General features: G+C 31.6%; 1 protein-coding gene across 13 annotated transcripts in view; it reads right to left on the minus strand.

Moving 5' to 3' along the window:
• The window catches only part of LOC148628555 (multiple PDZ domain protein-like), a 157,630-nt gene that overhangs the window by 136,138 nt on the left and 762 nt on the right, over positions 1-20,730 (minus strand). For 11 of the 13 annotated variants that reach the window (XM_088590015.1, XM_088590004.1, XM_088589983.1 and 8 more), the window contains exons 2-5: positions 17,261-17,323; positions 15,509-15,724; positions 14,920-15,223; positions 2,480-2,702 (exon numbers count right to left, since the gene is read on the minus strand). In XM_088590015.1, the coding sequence (XP_088446141.1) occupies positions 2,480-2,702; positions 14,920-15,223; positions 15,509-15,724; positions 17,261-17,276 (759 nt within the window). In that variant the 5' untranslated portion in view covers positions 17,277-17,323. Of the gene's footprint in view, positions 1-2,479; positions 2,703-12,192; positions 12,801-14,919; positions 15,224-15,508; positions 15,725-17,260; positions 17,324-20,730 lie in introns of those variants that run through there. The other 2 variants (XM_088590054.1, XM_088590065.1) reach the window with 2 other exon arrangements.

Below are 20,730 nucleotides of genomic sequence, written 5' to 3' on the forward strand. Positions count from 1 at the left end.
TGACAAACTTAATTAAGAGGGAGTAACAATTGTAATTTCTATGGTTTAAAAAAAAATCAAATAATAAATGCATGATTGCTTGAATGAACCAATATTTAGTCTGTTGAACTTTTATCATGTAGTTCAATTATTATACAGAAATTCAAGGCAAACAGTGGGAAAAATACTTCAGTATGAAAATTTGGAAAGACTTCAAGTCTTAGAATGCCAATTTACAATTTCAGGAAGATGGGAATTACTGTGAATAATTTGTATTATAGTCATGTCCTATTTCCAAAGCAATTATTTCCAGTAAGAGAAGAGCATGTAAACACGCTTAAAGGACTTTTTTTATTTTCAATACCTCACACTTAACCTACTTCTTTGACACAGAAATCATCTTTTTTTGCCATTAGCTCTTACAGTGCAAACAACGATGATGTTCAAGAAATACAGTTGGTCTCCTATTCAATGAATGATAATCAACTGATAAAATGACCAGACAATTAAGTGATTTACTGTGAAAATATTATTGGGTACCAATTTTTATGGTTTTTGTGGGTAGACCAAACCACAAAATTTGGTTCCCAACAAAGAGGAGATTTCCATTGATGTATATACTGAAAATCACAAAACCACAAAATAAAGAATCCATGAACTCGTGTTTCTTTTCTAATCCACAAAAATTGGTATCCACGAATGAAAGTACTTTCACAAAAAACTTCAAAATTCATTAACAGTAAGTTATATCTCTTTCCCAAATGTCCAGTCAACTACTTAAAGAACTTAGTCAGGTGAATGCCATTTTTATCAAGTGGAAGACTAACTCTATCCCCTGAGCATTACCATTGTATGTGCTGTAAAAGGTTAAAAAACCTTCATGTTAATTAAGGAAGGTTGTATACCGTCAGAAAAATTATTGATTCGGAAAAAAATTGCAAGTAATATACAGTTTAGTTATTTTCAGCTATTAATTAGAAGATATATAGGTTACATGGTTATCTTGTGTTTTTATGAATGAAGAGACTTCAATGTGTTTTATGTGCTTTTCTGCTATATGTATCCATCAGCAAAGAGTTTCAGAAAGACTGAATCTAGTATTCACTAAATGCCCCTTTTGCTCTGAAGTAAAATTGAATGCAAGATTTTTTTCTCAAATCTTAAGCAAAAGGTTCAACTCAAGATAACCTTTTATGAAAAAAATGTGAGGTTTTTTTATATTTTACATAAATCAAAATATATAAAGAATTCTTAGTGTAACAATAACAAATTGAGAAATTTACATGAAAATGCAAATGTTTTGAGATCTAACATCACTGGTTAAATACATGTACTTCTCTGTCTAAGAATCAGGCGAAATTGTGTACAAGGTGTGGCATATGAAGAAAAAAATTGTAATGATTTTATTGCATTATCCAAGTACTTATACCTTCAGAAATAACCATCAAAGTGTTTGTAATGTTTACATTTTTAAAAAAAAAAATTTAGTTATATTCTTGATGTATTGATTATATTTGAGGCAAAAAAGGCCACCCATTGTCTGATTTCCTTAAAATCCATCTTTCAAAACTTCACACAGCATTTTTTTTTTCCATCAACCTCTAGGAGATAGTTAAACCCTTTATTCCCTCCCGCCATCTTCCATTAAGTTCTCTAATGTCTTATAATTCCCACCAGCCACTATTTGTCATCTTTTCTCTCATGTACAGTCTATATGTACACCCAACATGTGCTTCACAATTCTAACATAGATTAGATACAGAAGAAACAGACTCATTCACCCTGCTCTGTCTATTATCTTGTTTTATTGTTGATATGCAGTGATGTGTATTGCTAATTCTATTGTTTATCAGGTAGGTATGCATCACATCATGATAATTAGCAGCACAGGTAATACATGCACTGCTGCAACTACAATTGCTAATCAACTCTGACAATAGACATTTATGAAATTTATTGATATCCATGGAAACAAAACAGACTTGAAACTATTAGAACAATATCCAATTTAGAGACTTAGGAATGCAGTAATCAGTACTGAAAGCTTACAAGCAGACTGACAAAAAATTTTTCCAAGTCATGACTAGTGTTTGGACTAATATAACCTTAATCTTTAGAATGTAAAATATCAGAAAACTGCAATCAATATTATAGAACAACTGAAATTAAACATGTGTTGATTCTAACATTACCACTTGTTAAAAGTAAATAATTTATACACTTTTTTTCTTTTAAAGCTATTTGATTTGAATTTGCCATCAAAATGATAAATCAAAGTACCCAGTTATACCACTCTATAAGTACAAATGTATGTAATTAGCAGTCAATTTCACCCAAAAAAATTGCCAATGTAAATTTTATCATGTGTTTAAACCAATGTCAATTTTATCATGTATTTAAAATGTTTTTTTTAACCAACTTTGTCATAACCAATAACAGTGTAACTATAGTAATATGCACTTAACAACAATTTTCAAAATTTCTATAAATAAGTACTTACAACCATATCGGCTGAACCCTCCGACTGTACATTGGACAACTGTTGTTTGTGGGGACTAGATGGTTGTTCCCCTTGTTGTTGGTTTGGGTATGGCCCTCTTGCTACCACTAACTGCACAAGACCTTGTGCACTCTGAAGAATGTGTATTGCTTCCTGATGCGACAGATCTAACGGCTGTCCATCGATGGCCAGTATCTGATCTTGTTCTCGGAGTCTTCCATCTCTATAATGACAACCAAGAAAACACTATAGATGACCACTTAGTGTGATTAGTATACTTTCTGCCCTATTGAAGATAAATTGCTATGGAATAAAACTGATATATGGTTGCCTCAGACTGATTTTATTTGTGGAACAGTTTTATTTATTCATATAATCAATGTGTTTTGTTTTTTAGGAAAATGGAAGGTCTACAGAGGTATATTTACAGACACAGTTTGGAGTTCTTGACCTATCAAATCTATACCTATTAACCTTTGGAACACCTCATGTGGGAGATTCTCCCCTGATTGATACTGTTTCATGAAGGAGATTTTATCGCAATAACAAATTTTTTATGTAAAAATTCATATACCAGTATTTATTTTTTTCACAGAAAATATAATAATTCTAAAAAAAAAAATCTCCCACAAATTTTACATCTTTATATGGGATATTCTAAATTTTACATTGATTTTGTGGAAGTCCCACACCCTTAACGTGGGAGGTTTAACAAATAATATCAAACCTGAACCTCCCATGAATTTAAGATTGAAGATGTTATTATTTTCCTAAAGTGACAAAAGATTCTCCAAATTAAACTATGACTGTATCAAATTTCAATGGGAACTAAAATTTCATTCAAGGAAGAGAAAGCTATAACTAATCTAGTTAACCAAAAATTGCTTTCAATGTTTCTTTGTTTTTAAAACACCAATTCTGCAACAATCAGTTGTTAGCACTGGTCAAAGGACTGGGACCATAAATTAATGCTGGACCATTAAAATTTGTTAAGGCCAGATCCTACTATACTTAACATTTACTTTCACTCATTAACAGGATCTTTATTAAGGATACAAAAACTCTAGTATAAGTAGAATGGATATGGTGAATATGTCAAAGAGACAACAACCCCACTAAGATGAAAAATGTCAGTTCAATGCCACCCACGGGCCTTTAATGAATGCTGAGGAAACCTTCACACCACAGGGCTGGCTGCAGCAGCCACTAAACAAAATCATACACAGGTACAGCAAAAGAATTGCCTCTATTTACTCAAGCAAAAAAAAAATAAACTGAAAATGAACACGAAAACAAGACATACAAAAGCCAGAAATTCATGACTTGGGACAGGTCCAAAAAATGTGGTGGGGTTAAAGTACTTAGGCATGATAACAAGTTTTTACATTTAAAACTGGCCACTGTTGAAAAATATTACACAATTAAACATAGTGGTCTAGAAACAATCAGAAGTTTGGCACAAATATAGAAATCTACAAAGAAAACAAATCCTTTTGATATTCATTGTATGAAATAGAAATTGTTTCTCCCACCTGTTTTTAAGTCAAATCAAAGCACTGATGAAGATGCATCAATCAAAATACCACAGCCATGGAAAAAACCTATTCAAAAGGGCATGCTATACAGAACAGTGCAATTTCCAATAATTTCTCTCAGTTGCATTAAAAATCAACTGGAAATTTGTAATAAAACTTGATGACCATAAAGAAACTGCAATAAACATTACATTTTATTATTGCTTTTCACACATTATTTCTTCATTTATGGAAACATCAAAGAAAATATAAACAGTTGGTAACAATTGTTGCAAATTATTAAATACATTTGAATGACTTATTTCCAAAGAAGTTTTATGGGCTAGAGAGTTTGCAAAATAAATGAAAGTTGGACATTAAGTTGATAGGAATAAAGCAGTAAGAAGTGAAAGTCCTTCGTAAGAGAAATAATTTTCAACAGCTCCATACAGAACCTTTTTTTTTACTTCAAAATTTCCTATATGATGATGAATTCCAGAATTCTTATGCAGAAGGTATTCTTATACTTAACTTGTGCTAGCTACCAGTATATCCTATATGTTTAAGAAGATTGAAAAAAATTCACTGATGAAATTGTACGGATACAGTAATTGTTTTGACAAAAAACTGAAATAATATTTTGAACATTTCAACTTATATTTCAATGCATTTGTGACTATCACATTCTCACGGCAAGACCGAATGATTCAAAATTAGATTTTTCAGGAAAAAGAAGCAGATAGGTCCTGTAATTATCATTTCTTTATGTATGGCAAGAAAGGTGGAGGAGTACATGACGCAGTAAAAATTTACAGCACATACAATGGTGATGTCCAGAGGATAGAGTTGGTCTTCCCTTGATAGAATGACAATTACCTGATGAATTCCTTGTTGACTGCACAATTGAGAATGATTTAAACTTTCTATCAATATATCTGATGAATAGTCAGACAGAAGTTTTAATCTTCTCCTTAATTGCCCAGTCGACTACCTCATGAAGTTCAAGTGATTGTTACTATATTAGTAAGACTACTTCTATCCCCTGAATATCATCAATGTATACACTGTAAGACAAGGCATCCGTGTACAATAAAGAAAAGACAAGAGGTGTCCTGGTTTCATTCTTACTTCACCAAATAATCTTTGTTGCCAGACAGAATCAGTCATCTTATTTTTCCATTTATTTTTTTTTTCGTCTTACGTCAATCTTTCTTTATCAAAACCTACATTTTCTATATATTCTACACATAACGTCAGTAGTGATTAAGGGGCCAAACAATACTGAAATTTGCCCATAAGCAACCATCACTTCAATCAGAATATGAGCTAATTACTTCCTATATTAAAATGGTTGAGACATTTGGATCCTGCAGCAATCTGAGCTTAGATTTTAATCAATGTATTAATGGAACAAAAAAAAGCATTGTCAGCAGCATAGTTGACATAGCAATGACAAATTTCACTGTAACAAGAAATATACATCAATTCATTAGAAAAATGCTATTTACACACTTGAAATGGGAAAAGTCCCATAAAAATGAGAAATTTTACTACAGTTTATTTGACAAATGCCATTTGCACAGTTTGATTAAAATTCTGTATCTTCTTTCCTACACAGTATGTTATATGAGCAGAATTCTGCAATTAATGTCAGAGATGATCAAGCCAATTTTAAAGTATGAAATATGTCATTGATTTCCCCCCTCAACAAATGCCATGAATACAACTTCTGATTTATGTCTACAAACATTAGATTATTTTGATTACAATACAAAACCATCAATAAATTATGAACTGGGAACATGAAAAAAGCCAATCGATTTTATATAAAACATACTATGTCAATTATTGACAAGTTGTATCGAGAGCAGAGCAATTGAAAATTAATGCATTGAAACATGGGCTCTGAAGCACTTCATCCTAACTCATAAAGTAGGGTTACCGGTTGTGATTCAGTCATGATTCAATAACAGTTCTAGGAAAGAAGTATTACAAAGGAGAAGATACATACAATCCATAGTTTTGCCCCATACTTACGACACCACCAAACCAAAGAAAGAAGAAATCTGACATGCAGAATCCATAGATAAAAATTCACACCTCTATTTAGAATCTTGGAATTAGCATTTTGTAAATGTTAGTACAATCTATGATTTTTGACAAAGAGTTGCATGGTCCTATGGAGACTTAAAGAACGGGTTGGTACATGTTTTCAGTTTTGATCTCTAGCACAAAATTATATCTTGGTGCAGTATAAAGGGTAGAAAACATTTACAATTCAATATGTACATGTTATGTGTATATTTTGTCCTTCAATAATGCACATATCTTTATCAAGTTAAATTGGGGACATTTACTACCAGTAAATATTCAGGAGATGGACTTGTTAAAGAGGTGATCCGTCCATTCATGTGTGCTTGTTATGTACTGTAATATTTCATACTTGTTTCTTTCTGAATAAATATGTTTATTCTGAATAAATATGTTTAAACTAAATACTCAGGGGAAACAGAATAACAGCAAACAAACTTTTAAAAAGGTATCAATGTTTTCAGAAAGCTGCAAGACAGACATGCTGATCACTATTAAAAAAGGTCAAGAACATGTGATCTTGCAGACAACCATTTTCTACTTTTCAATTGAAATCAGCTCATGAAGAAGAAGCTTTATAATTAAATAAGAGAAATTATAGTCAATAAATTTTCTGAAGGGGATTCCACATTTTCCAAAACACTACTTGAGAAGAAGCCATTTCCTCAGTGTGTAATTAAGCAGGAAGCTAATCAAATTGTTCAGTCTTTTCATCATGCTAATCTTAATTAAACAGTAGAAGTAATTTATAAATGCTTATGGGTTGAAATTTTGCAGGTCTACTACACATAACTTGATTTTTAAAGCTAAGAATTGATGTTGAAAGCTAAGTCAATATGCATACAACTAAGCAAAGGAATTTTTCTAATTAATCCCCAGATACATACAATGCTAGAGGCCAATAATCCTCCAACAGGATGAGAACTATCCATTACATGGAAGTGTTAGACAAATAACCTTGTAGTTTTTATGGTGCTGAAAGTTATCTTAAGTGTAGGAGTAAACACTGAACAACAGGAAAGCATTGACACTCAATAATTCAACCAAAAGTCATTTTTATTCAATTTCCTTATTAACAACAAATCCATGTAAGAATATGGCATGCCTTAACAGTAAGAGAGAGACATCAACAAAAATAACAACATTTCAATAGCAAATTAACATTTGAATACACCCAGGACGCAATCCTTAAACAATTTTGAAGTGAGAGCTATAATGTTGAAGATAATGCAGCTTTAAAATTTCATTGAAATGCACCGCAGAAAAGTTACCCTATCTATGTCTTTACAACCTGTCAAACTTTTCTCTTTCTTCACCATGTCTGTCCACCCTCTGACAATTTCTAGATGAAAACTTTCAAAAATTTTGAAGAATTTTTTTTCCAACTTAGCATAGTTATCGAATGTCACAAAATACAGATCATGTTGTAATGTCTGTTTGATCGGATTAATTACATTAAGTTTGCTCATTTTAAGTATTTGCCCTCAAATTTTGTTCACGAAGTTGCAGAGTATCATTTAATGCCCTATTTCTTAAGTGTGCCACTGCCTGCCTGATTCTTAAATGGATATGAACTTAAGAGCAACAGAAGTTAGTGTAGGAGTTTAAGTTCAAAGACTCTAAAATATCAATAACCAGTTATAGTGTAGCAGACAGAAGACATATAGTTAAGTGGTAGTTGACAGGAACTTAATATTACAAAGTTGGGGGGTATAAATATGGAAAAAAACAGTAAATTCTGGACAAGGAAGAGCACTTAACATTTACTACTGAAAGCAGACAATTTATTATTTCTCAAAATTTAGTAGTAAAATAGTTTGCATTGATTTCCTTCAAAAATGCAAAATCTTTGCATAGAAATTCTGACACTCAAAACAAAATCAAAAGTTAAGAACTAAGAGAATGTTTGGAACAAAATTTCTGTAAACCAATGCTCATGAGTGATACCCCAGCATCCCAAATTTAGTTTAAGGTCAAAATATCAAACAAGTCATCAAACAGGTGGTGAATGTTCAAATCTATTAAAGTCAATCTATGTCATGTACCTAACCCTCCTTTCAGAATATCAAATGACTGTGATATGTAGTTGCAGAGAAAATTGTTACATAAAAAATGTGACAGACAAGAGTGAAGTTGTATATACTCCCTTCTATGGATTAGGGGAATAAAATTCAAGTAAAAACTCTATGATATGCAGTCAAGGATAAAAGCATTGAAACTTCTACACAATACTGCAAGATAAACAGAAGCCTTTCTATGTTTCCAGGGAGTAAAACTGAACTAGTCCCAAGGGAAACTGACTTCATGGAAACCCTATGTTAGAAAAGATCATAATATAAGAAACACTGACAATGGAAAGGTCCAAACCAACAGGAATATCAAAATCATATTTCAAAAACCACTACTCAGTGTATTTAATTCATACTTTTATACATCACAAGATATAAATGAAGTATTATATTAAGCAGCTACAGTTTACAGTATAAATGAATATTGTTTCATCTATCACAACTTGATTAGGCAACCTTCAGCCTACAGGGTTATCAAAATCATAATCAGGATGATGAATTATGAATCATAGATTACTTCAGTTTCTGATAATATTCATTTAATGAGGAGATTAGTAAAAACAATGAAGCCATAGTCAGAGGTGCACATCCCTCCTACTTGAGAACATCAGTGCCAAGGTAGAGGCTGAGGTTGTGACCTTCTTTCCTGTTTAAATTATAAATGAAGCAGTGTTTGTAGACTAACGATTGATTCAATGCATTGAGGAACCTTCAAAGGTTTTCAAAGTGCTTCTTGATGTATAACAAGCACACAATGGAGTGTCTGTCACCATTTCTGCCAACTCCCACTCATTAAGTGTGGAGTTTATATGTTATATCAAAAGTTTTGCAGGCATCCTTGATCTTTAATAAGCTTTTTTGTATAAATTTCAAAAATATTCAGAAATAAGGCAATAAAGTTTCATTGAGTCAGCAATTTATGTTGCTACAAAAAGTTTTATGGTCATCATCATGAACTCATGGATCTTTATGGTGCATCCACCTGCACCATGAAAACTGAACAAATGAGTACAGTATTACATTCCATACTTCCCTCAGAAAAAAGTTAAAATGTACTTGCAGTTCTACTTTAATGGTTAACCAATGCTCTTCAAGTTCCTCAAGACATAGGTAACCTTAAGCATTCTCTGTTTCCTACATTCCTCTAATGCTAAAGTTTACATCAAACCTTGTCTATGGTTGATTTAAAAACGATACTTTAAGTGTAATATCAGTCAAAAGTGATGACATCAAAACAGAAAACAGCATTATGACATCACTAAACTTTATAACAGTTTTCACTTACGATTGTTTGTGAAATCCATACCAGGTTTATGCAGTCTACATATTTGAAACCAAAACCATCTTAAACAACTTGACTTTTGATTAACAAAATCAGGCACACAACAATAGTAACATAATATAAATTTGAGACGTGTTGTCTTACATGCCAAAAACATTATATCAATAATTAATAGTATATACAAGAAGCATAGCAAACACTTTCAACAACAAAAACCGTGAACAAGTCACCGATTTTTTTTTGCAATAAAATCCTTGTATAAACATGTATCATCTTACATTTTTTACCTTTATCCTTATTACGAAATTGCTAATTAAAATTACATATATTTAAAACCAATCAAAAAGGCTTACTGTTGGAAATACCTATTTTCCATACGCAGTAATTGATCCATCCATGTTTTAAATCTAAGAATTTGATGCAATAAGCAGGTAAACATAGGTCAAACTGTTTCTCCTCAATTACAGCTTATACAATGGTGGTATTCGGGGGATAAATTTGGTCTTCATTTAATAATAATAATAATAATAATAATAATAATAACTAATCTGCCCTGAGGCTCTCATGCAACACAAATGGAGTCAGAAATTATATGCACATTTACAATTACATGTTGAACTTCCTTTGATATTGACTAAGGAATTTAAACTTTCTATCACAAAACTCACCTGTTTCGACCTCTTTCCAGTTAACTACTGTAAACGTAGTAATTTTTGTGGTGTACTAATTTTTGCTGTTTTCGTGGTGGACAGAAAACCGTGAAAAATTGGTACCCCGAAAACAGATTTTTTCACACTATTTATTGCTAATCCTAGTTTTTTGAAACAGTGAAAACTAACTCCCATAAATATGTTCATTTGACAGAATCTGTGAAAATTAGCAACCACAAAAATTAATATGTTTACAGTATACTAACAAAATTCATCAATTTAGCAGTGTAAGCAGACTACTAAAACCTAACCAAAATCAGTACATGAGCTGAGTTGCGTGTGTTTTTCACAAATCCAAAGGGGAAGACTTTGTCAAAAGAAAATAAAGGATCTATAACTGGTGATAGCATCTGCACAATTTCATAAAATATTGAGTACAGCAAAAGTGTGCAAATTAACACTGGACAATTAAATAAGGTGTACAAAAAATCCACCTCTTGTCACTTTTTACTAAGTGACTTATCTCCAGAGGTTCTTGCCATTATGTTACTATGTCTTGTAGTGGTATGATTTCCAGAAGAATGTTACTATTGTAAAGACAATGATCTATACAATACCAAAAACTACTATAATATTACAAATTCATGGGGAGAATATTTTACTCTATTGCATGGTCTATGAAACAAATTTTAAGGTTTTAACTAGCTGATGGGATGTAGCAATGGTTAGATATACAGATACATGCATGATGCAGTGAGATAAGCAAGCATGTCCTTATCATTTCCATACATGTTCTGTAGATGTACTAGTTGATATTTGAAGTGCACATAAGTCATTGGCTTTCACAAACTACCTATAAAACAAGGTAACCAAGGTAAAAGTCCCCTGTAAAATGATTTAGATTAACTTAGGGAAAAATGGTCAATTTGGAAAAGCGAAAAAGAGCTTGGGTACCTTATTTCAACAGTCCAAAAAGTTGAAGGAGCAGTTTAAGGAATTGGTTTCACAAATTTATTTCTAGTCCTCAGGACTGAATTTAAAGCTTATTTTTAACAGCATGTATAATTTACGATTAAAATAAAGATTGATTGATTGATTGTTCGTAGTTTCACATCCAATGGCAAATATTTCATGCATTTTGGGACAAGAACATTTGATCAATTGACCATGCTTTATGCTACCAGTATTCTAATAATCTTAGCCGTATCTTCAACATGCTAGCACATGGAAGTAACAACCTGCAGGATGGAATGTAAACCACTTTGGACACATTCTATCGCCAAACCAACTAGTTCTCACTCTACAAACTTTATGCTTCGTGCTTAGTGTAGAGACAATGACTTCCATTTTTAAAGTCTTCAGTACAACTCAACCAGGGATCAAACCCATGATCTTCCGCTTTCAAGGCAAACATGCTACTTTGAGACCACTGAGGGTAAATTCAGAGATATATCAACACAAGAAGTAAATCAAATAAGTATATACAATTTTTATGGCTTCTTGGGACATTTAAAAGACATCAGTTGATTATGTAATGTGCAGCAGAACATGATTAAGCGTAGTCAGACAAGAAGAATTTCACCAGACATTTCAATATTTTCTGGGAAAACCTTGGGAAACCATGATAAGGGTGTACAGAAAACTATGCTTGAGGAGTAAAAATCAAGAACCACTTGTTTCATACAAATCAAGTAGTAGGGTATAAAACTCTATAGGGAAAAGCAAATCAGCAAGATCATTTCTTTAATAGAGAAGTAGGCATATCTTAGATTAAACTTAATTATAAGCTAACATTCCAAGTAAAACATGCTCAGTACACATAACTCAAGAAAAAATATGAAAAATGAACACCTATATTAGACAAAAATAAAATCTGCATTTCCAAAGAAGATGAAGAAATGTATTAGACAGAGAATTCATTCAGCAAATAGAAACAAAAGATGAAAGTTTTAAAACAGGTAGATAGCAGCATATCTTGGAAGAAATATCAGATAATCTGATAAAACAACTAACTGTAAAGATGTTGGTTTCAGCAACCTCTATCATTGAAGGACAACAATAGAAGCCATAATCAAACTCATGCCAAAAATATCTGTTAATAGCCTACCTGCTATTCCTAGGTTCCTGATTACCCTGATAGTAGAAAAGAAAACGGCAGAGTAATATTAATAATCCACACACATACTATCACAAACATTATGTACCTGTTAGCACTCAGTCATCAAACAAACCAAAATCACTTAGGATTTCTTTATTATAGGTCATAGTTATTTATCCTCACACTTGCAGAGTAACACTTCACTGATAATTCCAACAGGCTGAGAAAAACAAATAATGCTTGCAACAGACTGTGGAAAATGCTCAATTTTTAACAACCTAGCAATCATTCTAAAAATAGCTGACACATTGACGAAAAACAGTAGATTCCTCTAATCATCTAATTAAATTAAACCACTCTACGATGCATGGAACAAAAAATAGGTTAGCATATCCCTGGGGCCACAAATCCTGTATTTATCCAACCAACTCTTGCATACAAGGACAGTGACACAAGATCTTCTCAGCAATCCAAACTCCTGGCTTTAGTGTACACTAACATGTACCGAGAAATTCCAATATTCAAATCAATAGCATGCTAGTCTTTTGATCAGAGAATGCTAAATGTGTATCATTCACATTAGAGTTCTATTGATATAAACGTTTGTACAATCGTCAATATATAGACGTCATTTTCATTTTCATACAATTGAAGGACAGATACAAAAGTAGAAAGGTATTTGAGATTGCTATCCTTGTAATTTATTTCCAATTTTTCCTTTGGTGTTATTATTGAGTGGTAATTTAAAGCTGTCAATAGAATTGTAAAAATTAATAGATAAACAGAGCTTTGAAATGAAGGATAAAAGCAAGCAGCTGTGGATTCAGCTTCTGATCAATAATATTGATCTGATTTAGATAATCAGGAAATAATATCTAAGGGTGATAACTCTATTTCATTAGTTGACAAAATTTTCAGAATTTATCAATTGTTGGTATTTAAAATAGCTTGGGTAACTGTTATCAGACTTCCTCTTGACATAGGCAAAATATGATTGGTATGAAATCAGGATGCAGGACCAAGAATACTGGGAATCTAATTTTATTTTGGTCGAAAAGTCTTAATTCATTAGTATCACTTTTAATAATAAGACAAATTGTACCTTGATCTTTTAAATCAGCACCACACAAGAAATAATACATGTACATTTACTTTCAAACTTAAACTTTATTTTTTTAAGGACTTCTCTTGATTACAACTACACCAGTAGTTTTTATCTTGATATGCTTGAAAAATAAAAAAATTGAATACAGCTCAGTTCTATCATATTTACTCACATGAAACCACATAAAAAGACAAAATGAAAGACCACAAACCACTATCAATAAAATTATAATACATATTTTTTTATCCATATCATTCGATCCTTAAAAAAATCTGGTTAATATTTTCAACCATGCAGGTATACATGTACATGGTAATTTCTATAATATCTCAACAATTCAAATGTCTTCCAATTACATCAATTCTTAAGCCTGATATGTTTGTGACAATTAGATCATTTTCCTCTTTCTTAAATTATCGACAGACCATTTAACCACACTGTAACTTCAATTTTTTTTATCAACAACAGTTCAGTGGTTTATATCACCATCCATAAATATCATTCTTATCTATTAAATATCTGAGACAGGGTTATCTAATAAATAAGACCTACATCTACATGTATTAATAGTTTTTTAGGCAATTCTCTAGCTATTGCAAGTCTCTTAAATTTGACTAGTACTCAGTCAGCATTTGTAATTACTTGAGTAAAACAGTTTCAGAATCTTTCACAAAAAAATGTTCAATAATACATTAAGTTACATAAGTTTTATTGTAGACTAGGGGTTTGCCAGAATAGAACATTTTACAGTGAGTAAACTAAATTAAAATTATCTTTCTTTTCAAAGCTAGGGTGATATCCAGTACATGTATACTAAAAGGATAAAGTACATTTTTTGGTGAAATCAGTCCTTTGAAATAAGGCAAATAAGAACATAGGGACTCATTAGTAGTGGAAATTAGCTTATTTTTTTTCAAAAATTTCAAATTGGTAAGCAGTTTTAGTCATTCTTGAGCAATGATTTCTTTGAAAATAAAAAAAAATGCTAAGGGAATGACTGTTCTCCCAAGTTTACTTGTATCTGATGAATAAAAATGGTCCCAATTCATTGCCCAACTAACTTAAATAAATTTACTCATGTATCTTCAAGTCAGGCAAGCACTATTACTTTTTAAGTGGTTAAGATAAATTTGTGACAATTTTCAGATTTCATTTATTTGGGATAACTTTGTGACTGCAGCTGGTTTATGATATATCATTTTTTTCTGACATTTAGAAATAATCAAATACAGTATACCTCTGCTGTTTATGCCTAAAACAAAAATTTGACTACCCATGATTCCCTCAAGAAAACAAAATTTTCTCTTCATCTTTCTTCAAAATCCATCAAATTATTTAGAATGATTTGGGCTTAGAAGTAACACTGACTTAAAAAATGTATATTGTATTATATAATAAGGCAGTCATAGAGAAAGATATTTATGGTTGTTTGATATCAAAAGTTTTGTAAAAGAAAACTACTCTGAAATATAAGAAAAACCAATAAAAAGCACAATAACTGACAAATCATTAACTACAAATTGCAAAATCATGATAAGGTAAAAAGAAGTGTAAAAAAGATATCATTTAGACACAAATACAAAGACCAAATGAAAAAGACGCAGCCAACCATGCGACACTTCGTAAAATACCTTGCAGCTATTCCACCTGGTTGAATATCCTGAATAAAGATTCCAGATTCTGCATTATCTTTCTTCTTCATACCCACAACACTGAATCCAAGACTACTGTTCTCAGGCTTGAACAATTTAATTGTTTCCACTTCTCTCCCTTGAGCTGCTCTTTCTACCGCTCGCTGAAATTCTACATCATAACTAGGCATAGCAATAGGACCTTCTGATGGAGCATAGGTCCCTGCTGTATCGTTTCCAGGGGCAATGTCACTAACATTAGGATTGTTGATGCCATCTGGAGGCACATTCAAAATCAGCTCCCCTAAAACATAAACAAAAATATTGTTAAAGAGAAGCCCAAGAATTTTCATTTTGTTTGTAGTCGAACATGAAAAAAAAAAGATCCACTGATTACCATAAACTATACAGTAAACATGTACTTAGAAATTCAGACCTTTTTCTGACAGAGTGTCAGGGCTTGTAAAATCAAGTTAATTATTCTTATACTGTTTGAAGGGTTTAAGACTTGATTCACAGCTATGACTTTGCCAAGACATGAAGCATATTTTCAAATATTCATAAAAAATACTTTATTATAGATTCTCACCAGAATTGGAAATTTCAAAAGTGTTTTCTGTGACAGGGTAGGTCTTCGTCACTTGCTTCAGTTCTTGTAATGACTCCTGTAGAGTCAAAAGCTGTTTGAACAAAGGGCTTTCCAGCATAGACAATATGGATGTGATTTCATCATCTTTGGCATAATCTCCTTGCTCTCGCAGCTTGTTCTGGAGATGGTCAAGGTAGCCAACAGCTTGGTCGGTGTCTGAAAAATGTTTCACAACATGTATGTACATGTACATTGTACTAATTGCTCATATAAAATTTCGTAGTAGACACTTACATCTGTAGAGATGGCAAAATTAACTGAATAACTGAAAATATAACAACAATTGTGTAAAAATGTATGCTGGTATAAGAAAAAAATTGATGTTTAAACTGACTGTAATCTTGAGCAGCTACATGAACAATTCTAAGAAGTCTAAGTGTTGCAATTGCACAAAACATACATGTACATGTATGTGAATTTACATGTCAATGTGTTATATTTGTAACATGATTCTAAATGTATGTACATGTACATGTACCTAACAGTTGAACAGTTATTCAGTTGAAAGATCAAATAATCAGTTAGAATATACATGAAATAACTATCAGATTTAACAACCGTATGTATTATATGCATACAAACGTACTTATCATAATCTATAACAAGTTGGAAACTAACTTATAAGAAAGTATAGTAATGAAACAAATTAAAAACTCATAATGTTCACTCTTTAATCTATTTTTCATAAAAAAAAATAAGATGTTCAAAAAGATATCAAAAATCCTAATTTCTTTTCAGTAAATATAAGGCAAACTTCAAATTTAACATGCATCCCATTTGTGTTTATTCTGAAATAACTAAAGAAAACCATCATCAGTCATCAATTTCTGATGCCCAAATGTCTACTTCAAAAACAAAGTTAACACTTCATGAGTTTCCAAAAAAAAATACATAATTTTCCACTCAATGTGTTCAGTAAAGGTTAATGGTTTTATTCATTGACAGAATTGTCTGGGCTGCAAATGTAATATGTAAATTCTGTCTACAACTGTTCTCAACACAAGATAGATTGTTTGCAAGTCTGAAGATGTCAGTGACATTTATCTTTTATTCCTAAACAATAGGTAGTAATGAGTGCTATCAAATGGCTGTCTGAGTAGAATTGTTATTATGTGACAAAGGAATTGTCCTGAAAACAGCATACTAAGGAGATACAACTGAATAATGGAAAATCTTAAACAGGGTAATGGGACAACTATATTAAATACAGCTCTGATAAAATTGATTTCTGGGAGAAATTGTTCGTCCTCCCTCTGAATTTTGCTTATTTTTTTCTTTTTTATAACGATGGTTAACAGTCTACTTTATCAGAGAAGAAGATATGGTATAATGTCAGGACTAGTTCTGGTTTCATTTTCATTTTGACCCCATCAAAGGAAAGACTTCTGTGAAGTGAAAGTATGCTAAATTGCTGTGGGTATAATTCAAGCATCTAATTGGACTAGGGTACTACATTTTGAATAGTATATTAAAACCTTTAAACAGATTTGCACCAGTCAGCACTGTGCTATAGAAAATATGGAGAACACTTTTGCACAGATCACCTTTAATACATGTACATGTTATCATTTAATAACACTGCACCAGTACAAAATATCACAGAAAAACACTGTCATGGCAGTTTACTCCAAACTTTTATTGTTCAAAATACATTGTGTCCAACCAATCACATTCATATTTTTGTTATCATACCTTGCACTAAAGACATCTTCAATATTTCAGTAGGATTTCTTAGTTCCAAAGGACCATATCAACCTAAAATATATACAAAGTATCGACAAGCACAATATCAAACATAACAAATGACAAATTGATTGAATGATTGATTTGAGTTAAATGTCTATTTGCCTCCATTGTACTGTAAAATTAGTTCTTTTTGCAGTATTTAAATTACATGAATTCTTTGAAGAGTTTAATTTTCATGTTTTCTTTTGCATGTTTTTTTTACCTTTTATGCATCTACATGTAAATACTAGCTAATGAGACATAATTTATGCAAAAGGATATTTTAGCAAAGTTATCGAAAATACATGTGAACCCCTCCCATTTCAGTATTTAATGCCTTTCAGGCCAAGAATGTTTGAGAATTGGAGTAGATGCTGTTACGTACTTATCTGATACCCAAAAAGTCAACCAGATTTTCAAACAATCTCTCCTGATTAATTCTACTCTATACCACCCTGACAATGTAATAATTAACTAAAATGTTACATGCCACAGGAATGCAGTACAAAATGTGTAAACCAATGACTGACCCATGTGTCTTTCCAACTAATTTCAAAATAATTTTCAGTCAAAAGATTTGTTATTATGTGAAAAAGATCATGCTTTACAAAAAAAAGTTATGAAAATGTATGAAATTCAATGTTCTTTCCAAGATTTCAGTTACAAAATCAAAGCTTATCATGTGAACAAGAATACCCCCTCAACAAATTCAACTGGACTTACATCACATTAAGCCCTTAAATTGGATAATCTCCCCTTGCATACGATACCTAATCTTCCTATTGCCTGTTAAAGGTTTGAGAGGAGTTATAACCTATTAAGTATATGATAGATGGACAGAAAAATATGGGCTGTTTCTGATCAAATCTTGGTTCCATTGATTACGCTCTCAATAAATGCTTTAAGCTACAAAAGGCCAAATATCTAAACATAAGATGGTTGCATTCTCCAAAGTAATTTTAAATTGTAGCAGTATTCAGTACATAATTATTCAACCAAATGATTACACTTGTACATATAATGTACATTGCCTTACATAATTCAAGCACTTATTACATGTACAATGTACAAATGTACATGTACATGTACCTGCAATTGTCAGATCTATGTTTATTGTCATTAGTAAATTGTAATATACATGTATTTGATTACTAAAACCTGTGAGGGTGCTTGACTAGAAATAAAGATTAATAGGATAATTAATTGGGAAGAGTGAATTATCAGATCAATTGGTTATGATGATTTACTAAAATCTAATTACAAGGATGCTTGAAGACTTAACTCATGCACTTCTGTCAGAGTGATTTCGAGCGATTCATGTTTCAGAGCATCTACCTATATATTTATAGAACATTACTGATGCTTAGTCCTTATTTCATCCAAAATCTAATTCCCCTATTTCAGGGATCACGCCACTGGGCAATTCGGGCAAAATAGTCACCCTAGGGTTGTTCACTTCACCCTCATATGACAACAAAAGCGAAGTGAAGCTGCCCTCTTATTTTCGAACATCGCCTATGGTCAGGGATGAACTCTGACTTTTAGTGGCATTTTGTCCAAAGTTTATATCTCTCTTCCGATAACAATTCAAACAAAAATGGCACCCATTTGAGAAAATAAATTGTAAAAATCTTCGAAATCTATCAAATATTCGGCTACAAAGAAGTGTTAAAATCAGCCTTTTGTTTCAAACGTTTAAGACGGATACATAATGAACATTCTTCACTCAAGTTTATGATAATTTATATTTTATTTTTCTTATTTCGTTACGAAACGTGCAAATTTGTCAAACTGTTTCTTGTGACATCAGTTAAATTTGTTATCGATAATTCGGTAGAAAACCCAAAGTGTTTCTTTTTATCTTCTTGTTTCATAACTGAACGGTAAATTTTCCATTTCAACAGAACATTTCTTAAGCTTAAGTTCATACCGACCGCTACAATGTGTCAATAAAGTTTCAGTCTTAATTTGTCAGTAATAAATTTTGAACATGATTATTGATACACTTGATCAACTTTATATCAAGAAACTGGATATTTTGAACAAGAAATCATTATAAGTTAAGTGGAACCAGGGGAAAAATCCAACAAAATGAGAATTCCATCAGAATGTCACTGCCTGAAATTTTGTATTCCAGTGCTGCCAAAAAAAGACAAATCAATAGGACAAATGCTTTGCAAGAAGTTTTGCTTTACTCAATCATATATTAAATTTGGGGCAGGGATAGAGGTATAGATTAGAAATTCAGTTTCCTGAATATATAATACAGCTCATCATTCAGTTAGCAGGCTGATTTCATATTGTCCAAAATATTAAGTTACATACACATGTAGCTTAAAGAAATCTCAATAAAAGAAAATAAACATATAAAATGCCTGCCTGTATTGCGTGCATGTAAGTCACATATAACACATATAATAAAAAAAAGCATTCATAAATGATGTGCATATACGTTCATTTCTCCCTGATCACTCCCCACTTCTTCCTAGTGTGTCTCTGAAAGAGAAGTCACTTTCTGTTTTTCTCAAATAGCTTGAGCCCTGCCTGTTGCCTATTCTATTCTATACACAGTACTTACACAGTGTATCAATACATACATGTATGATTGCTGCTCGGGTGTTAAACCCCAACAATCAATACTGAAATAATCTTAAATGAAGATTTTCTGAATATTACCAACTTAAGGTAGTGGATATAAAATATAACACATTGATAATGTACAAGTACAAATACAAATATTTTATTGGCTCAAACTCATATATATGAAATAGTTAAGCCCCATTATATGCAAAGATATATATGTGACATTATCAATAAACATATATAATGTTGAGACTATAACAATAATTTGGCAATTACACTGAAATATGAAACAATTATAATAAAGTTTTCCTTAGATCAAGGCATTTAAATAAGAAGGAGGAAGACATTTTAAGAACAGGAATAGAGTTGCTATTTAAAATTAGGTTTACTTTTATGGTTACATCTTTATATTTAAAATTTTTATAGTAGTTGCAAATTTTATTTGGAAATATATTTCTTTGTGTATTATATGCAATACAACTAAATAAAAAGTGTATTTCATCTTCAATGTTTTCACTATTACAAACTGGGCATAATCTATTATTTCTAGGAATGTTCAAATGTCTTCCTTTTTCAATCATTAAATGGTGTGCACTAATTCTAAGTTTGCACAGATTAGATCTATCAGATAAACAATTTGTCTACGTAAGCTGGTCTTATACCCATTTCATAGACTCTTTGGAAAAATCACAATTTGGAAGAGCTATATGTAAATGAATAATGTTCATTGGGCTATAAGCCTATATAATACATGTTTGTATAAATACAATGTAGGAAGTAAAAACATGTACAAGTCATCATGCAAAAGTAATATTCAAATATGTAAGTGTTCCCTCCAATAAAGCTGAGAAATC

This window comes from Perna viridis, chromosome 1 (genome assembly GCF_037379345.1).
Source record: "Perna viridis isolate PV_CMFRI_1.1 ecotype Kerala chromosome 1, ASM3737934v1, whole genome shotgun sequence".
Classification (NCBI taxonomy): Eukaryota; Metazoa; Mollusca; class Bivalvia; order Mytilida; family Mytilidae; genus Perna; species Perna viridis.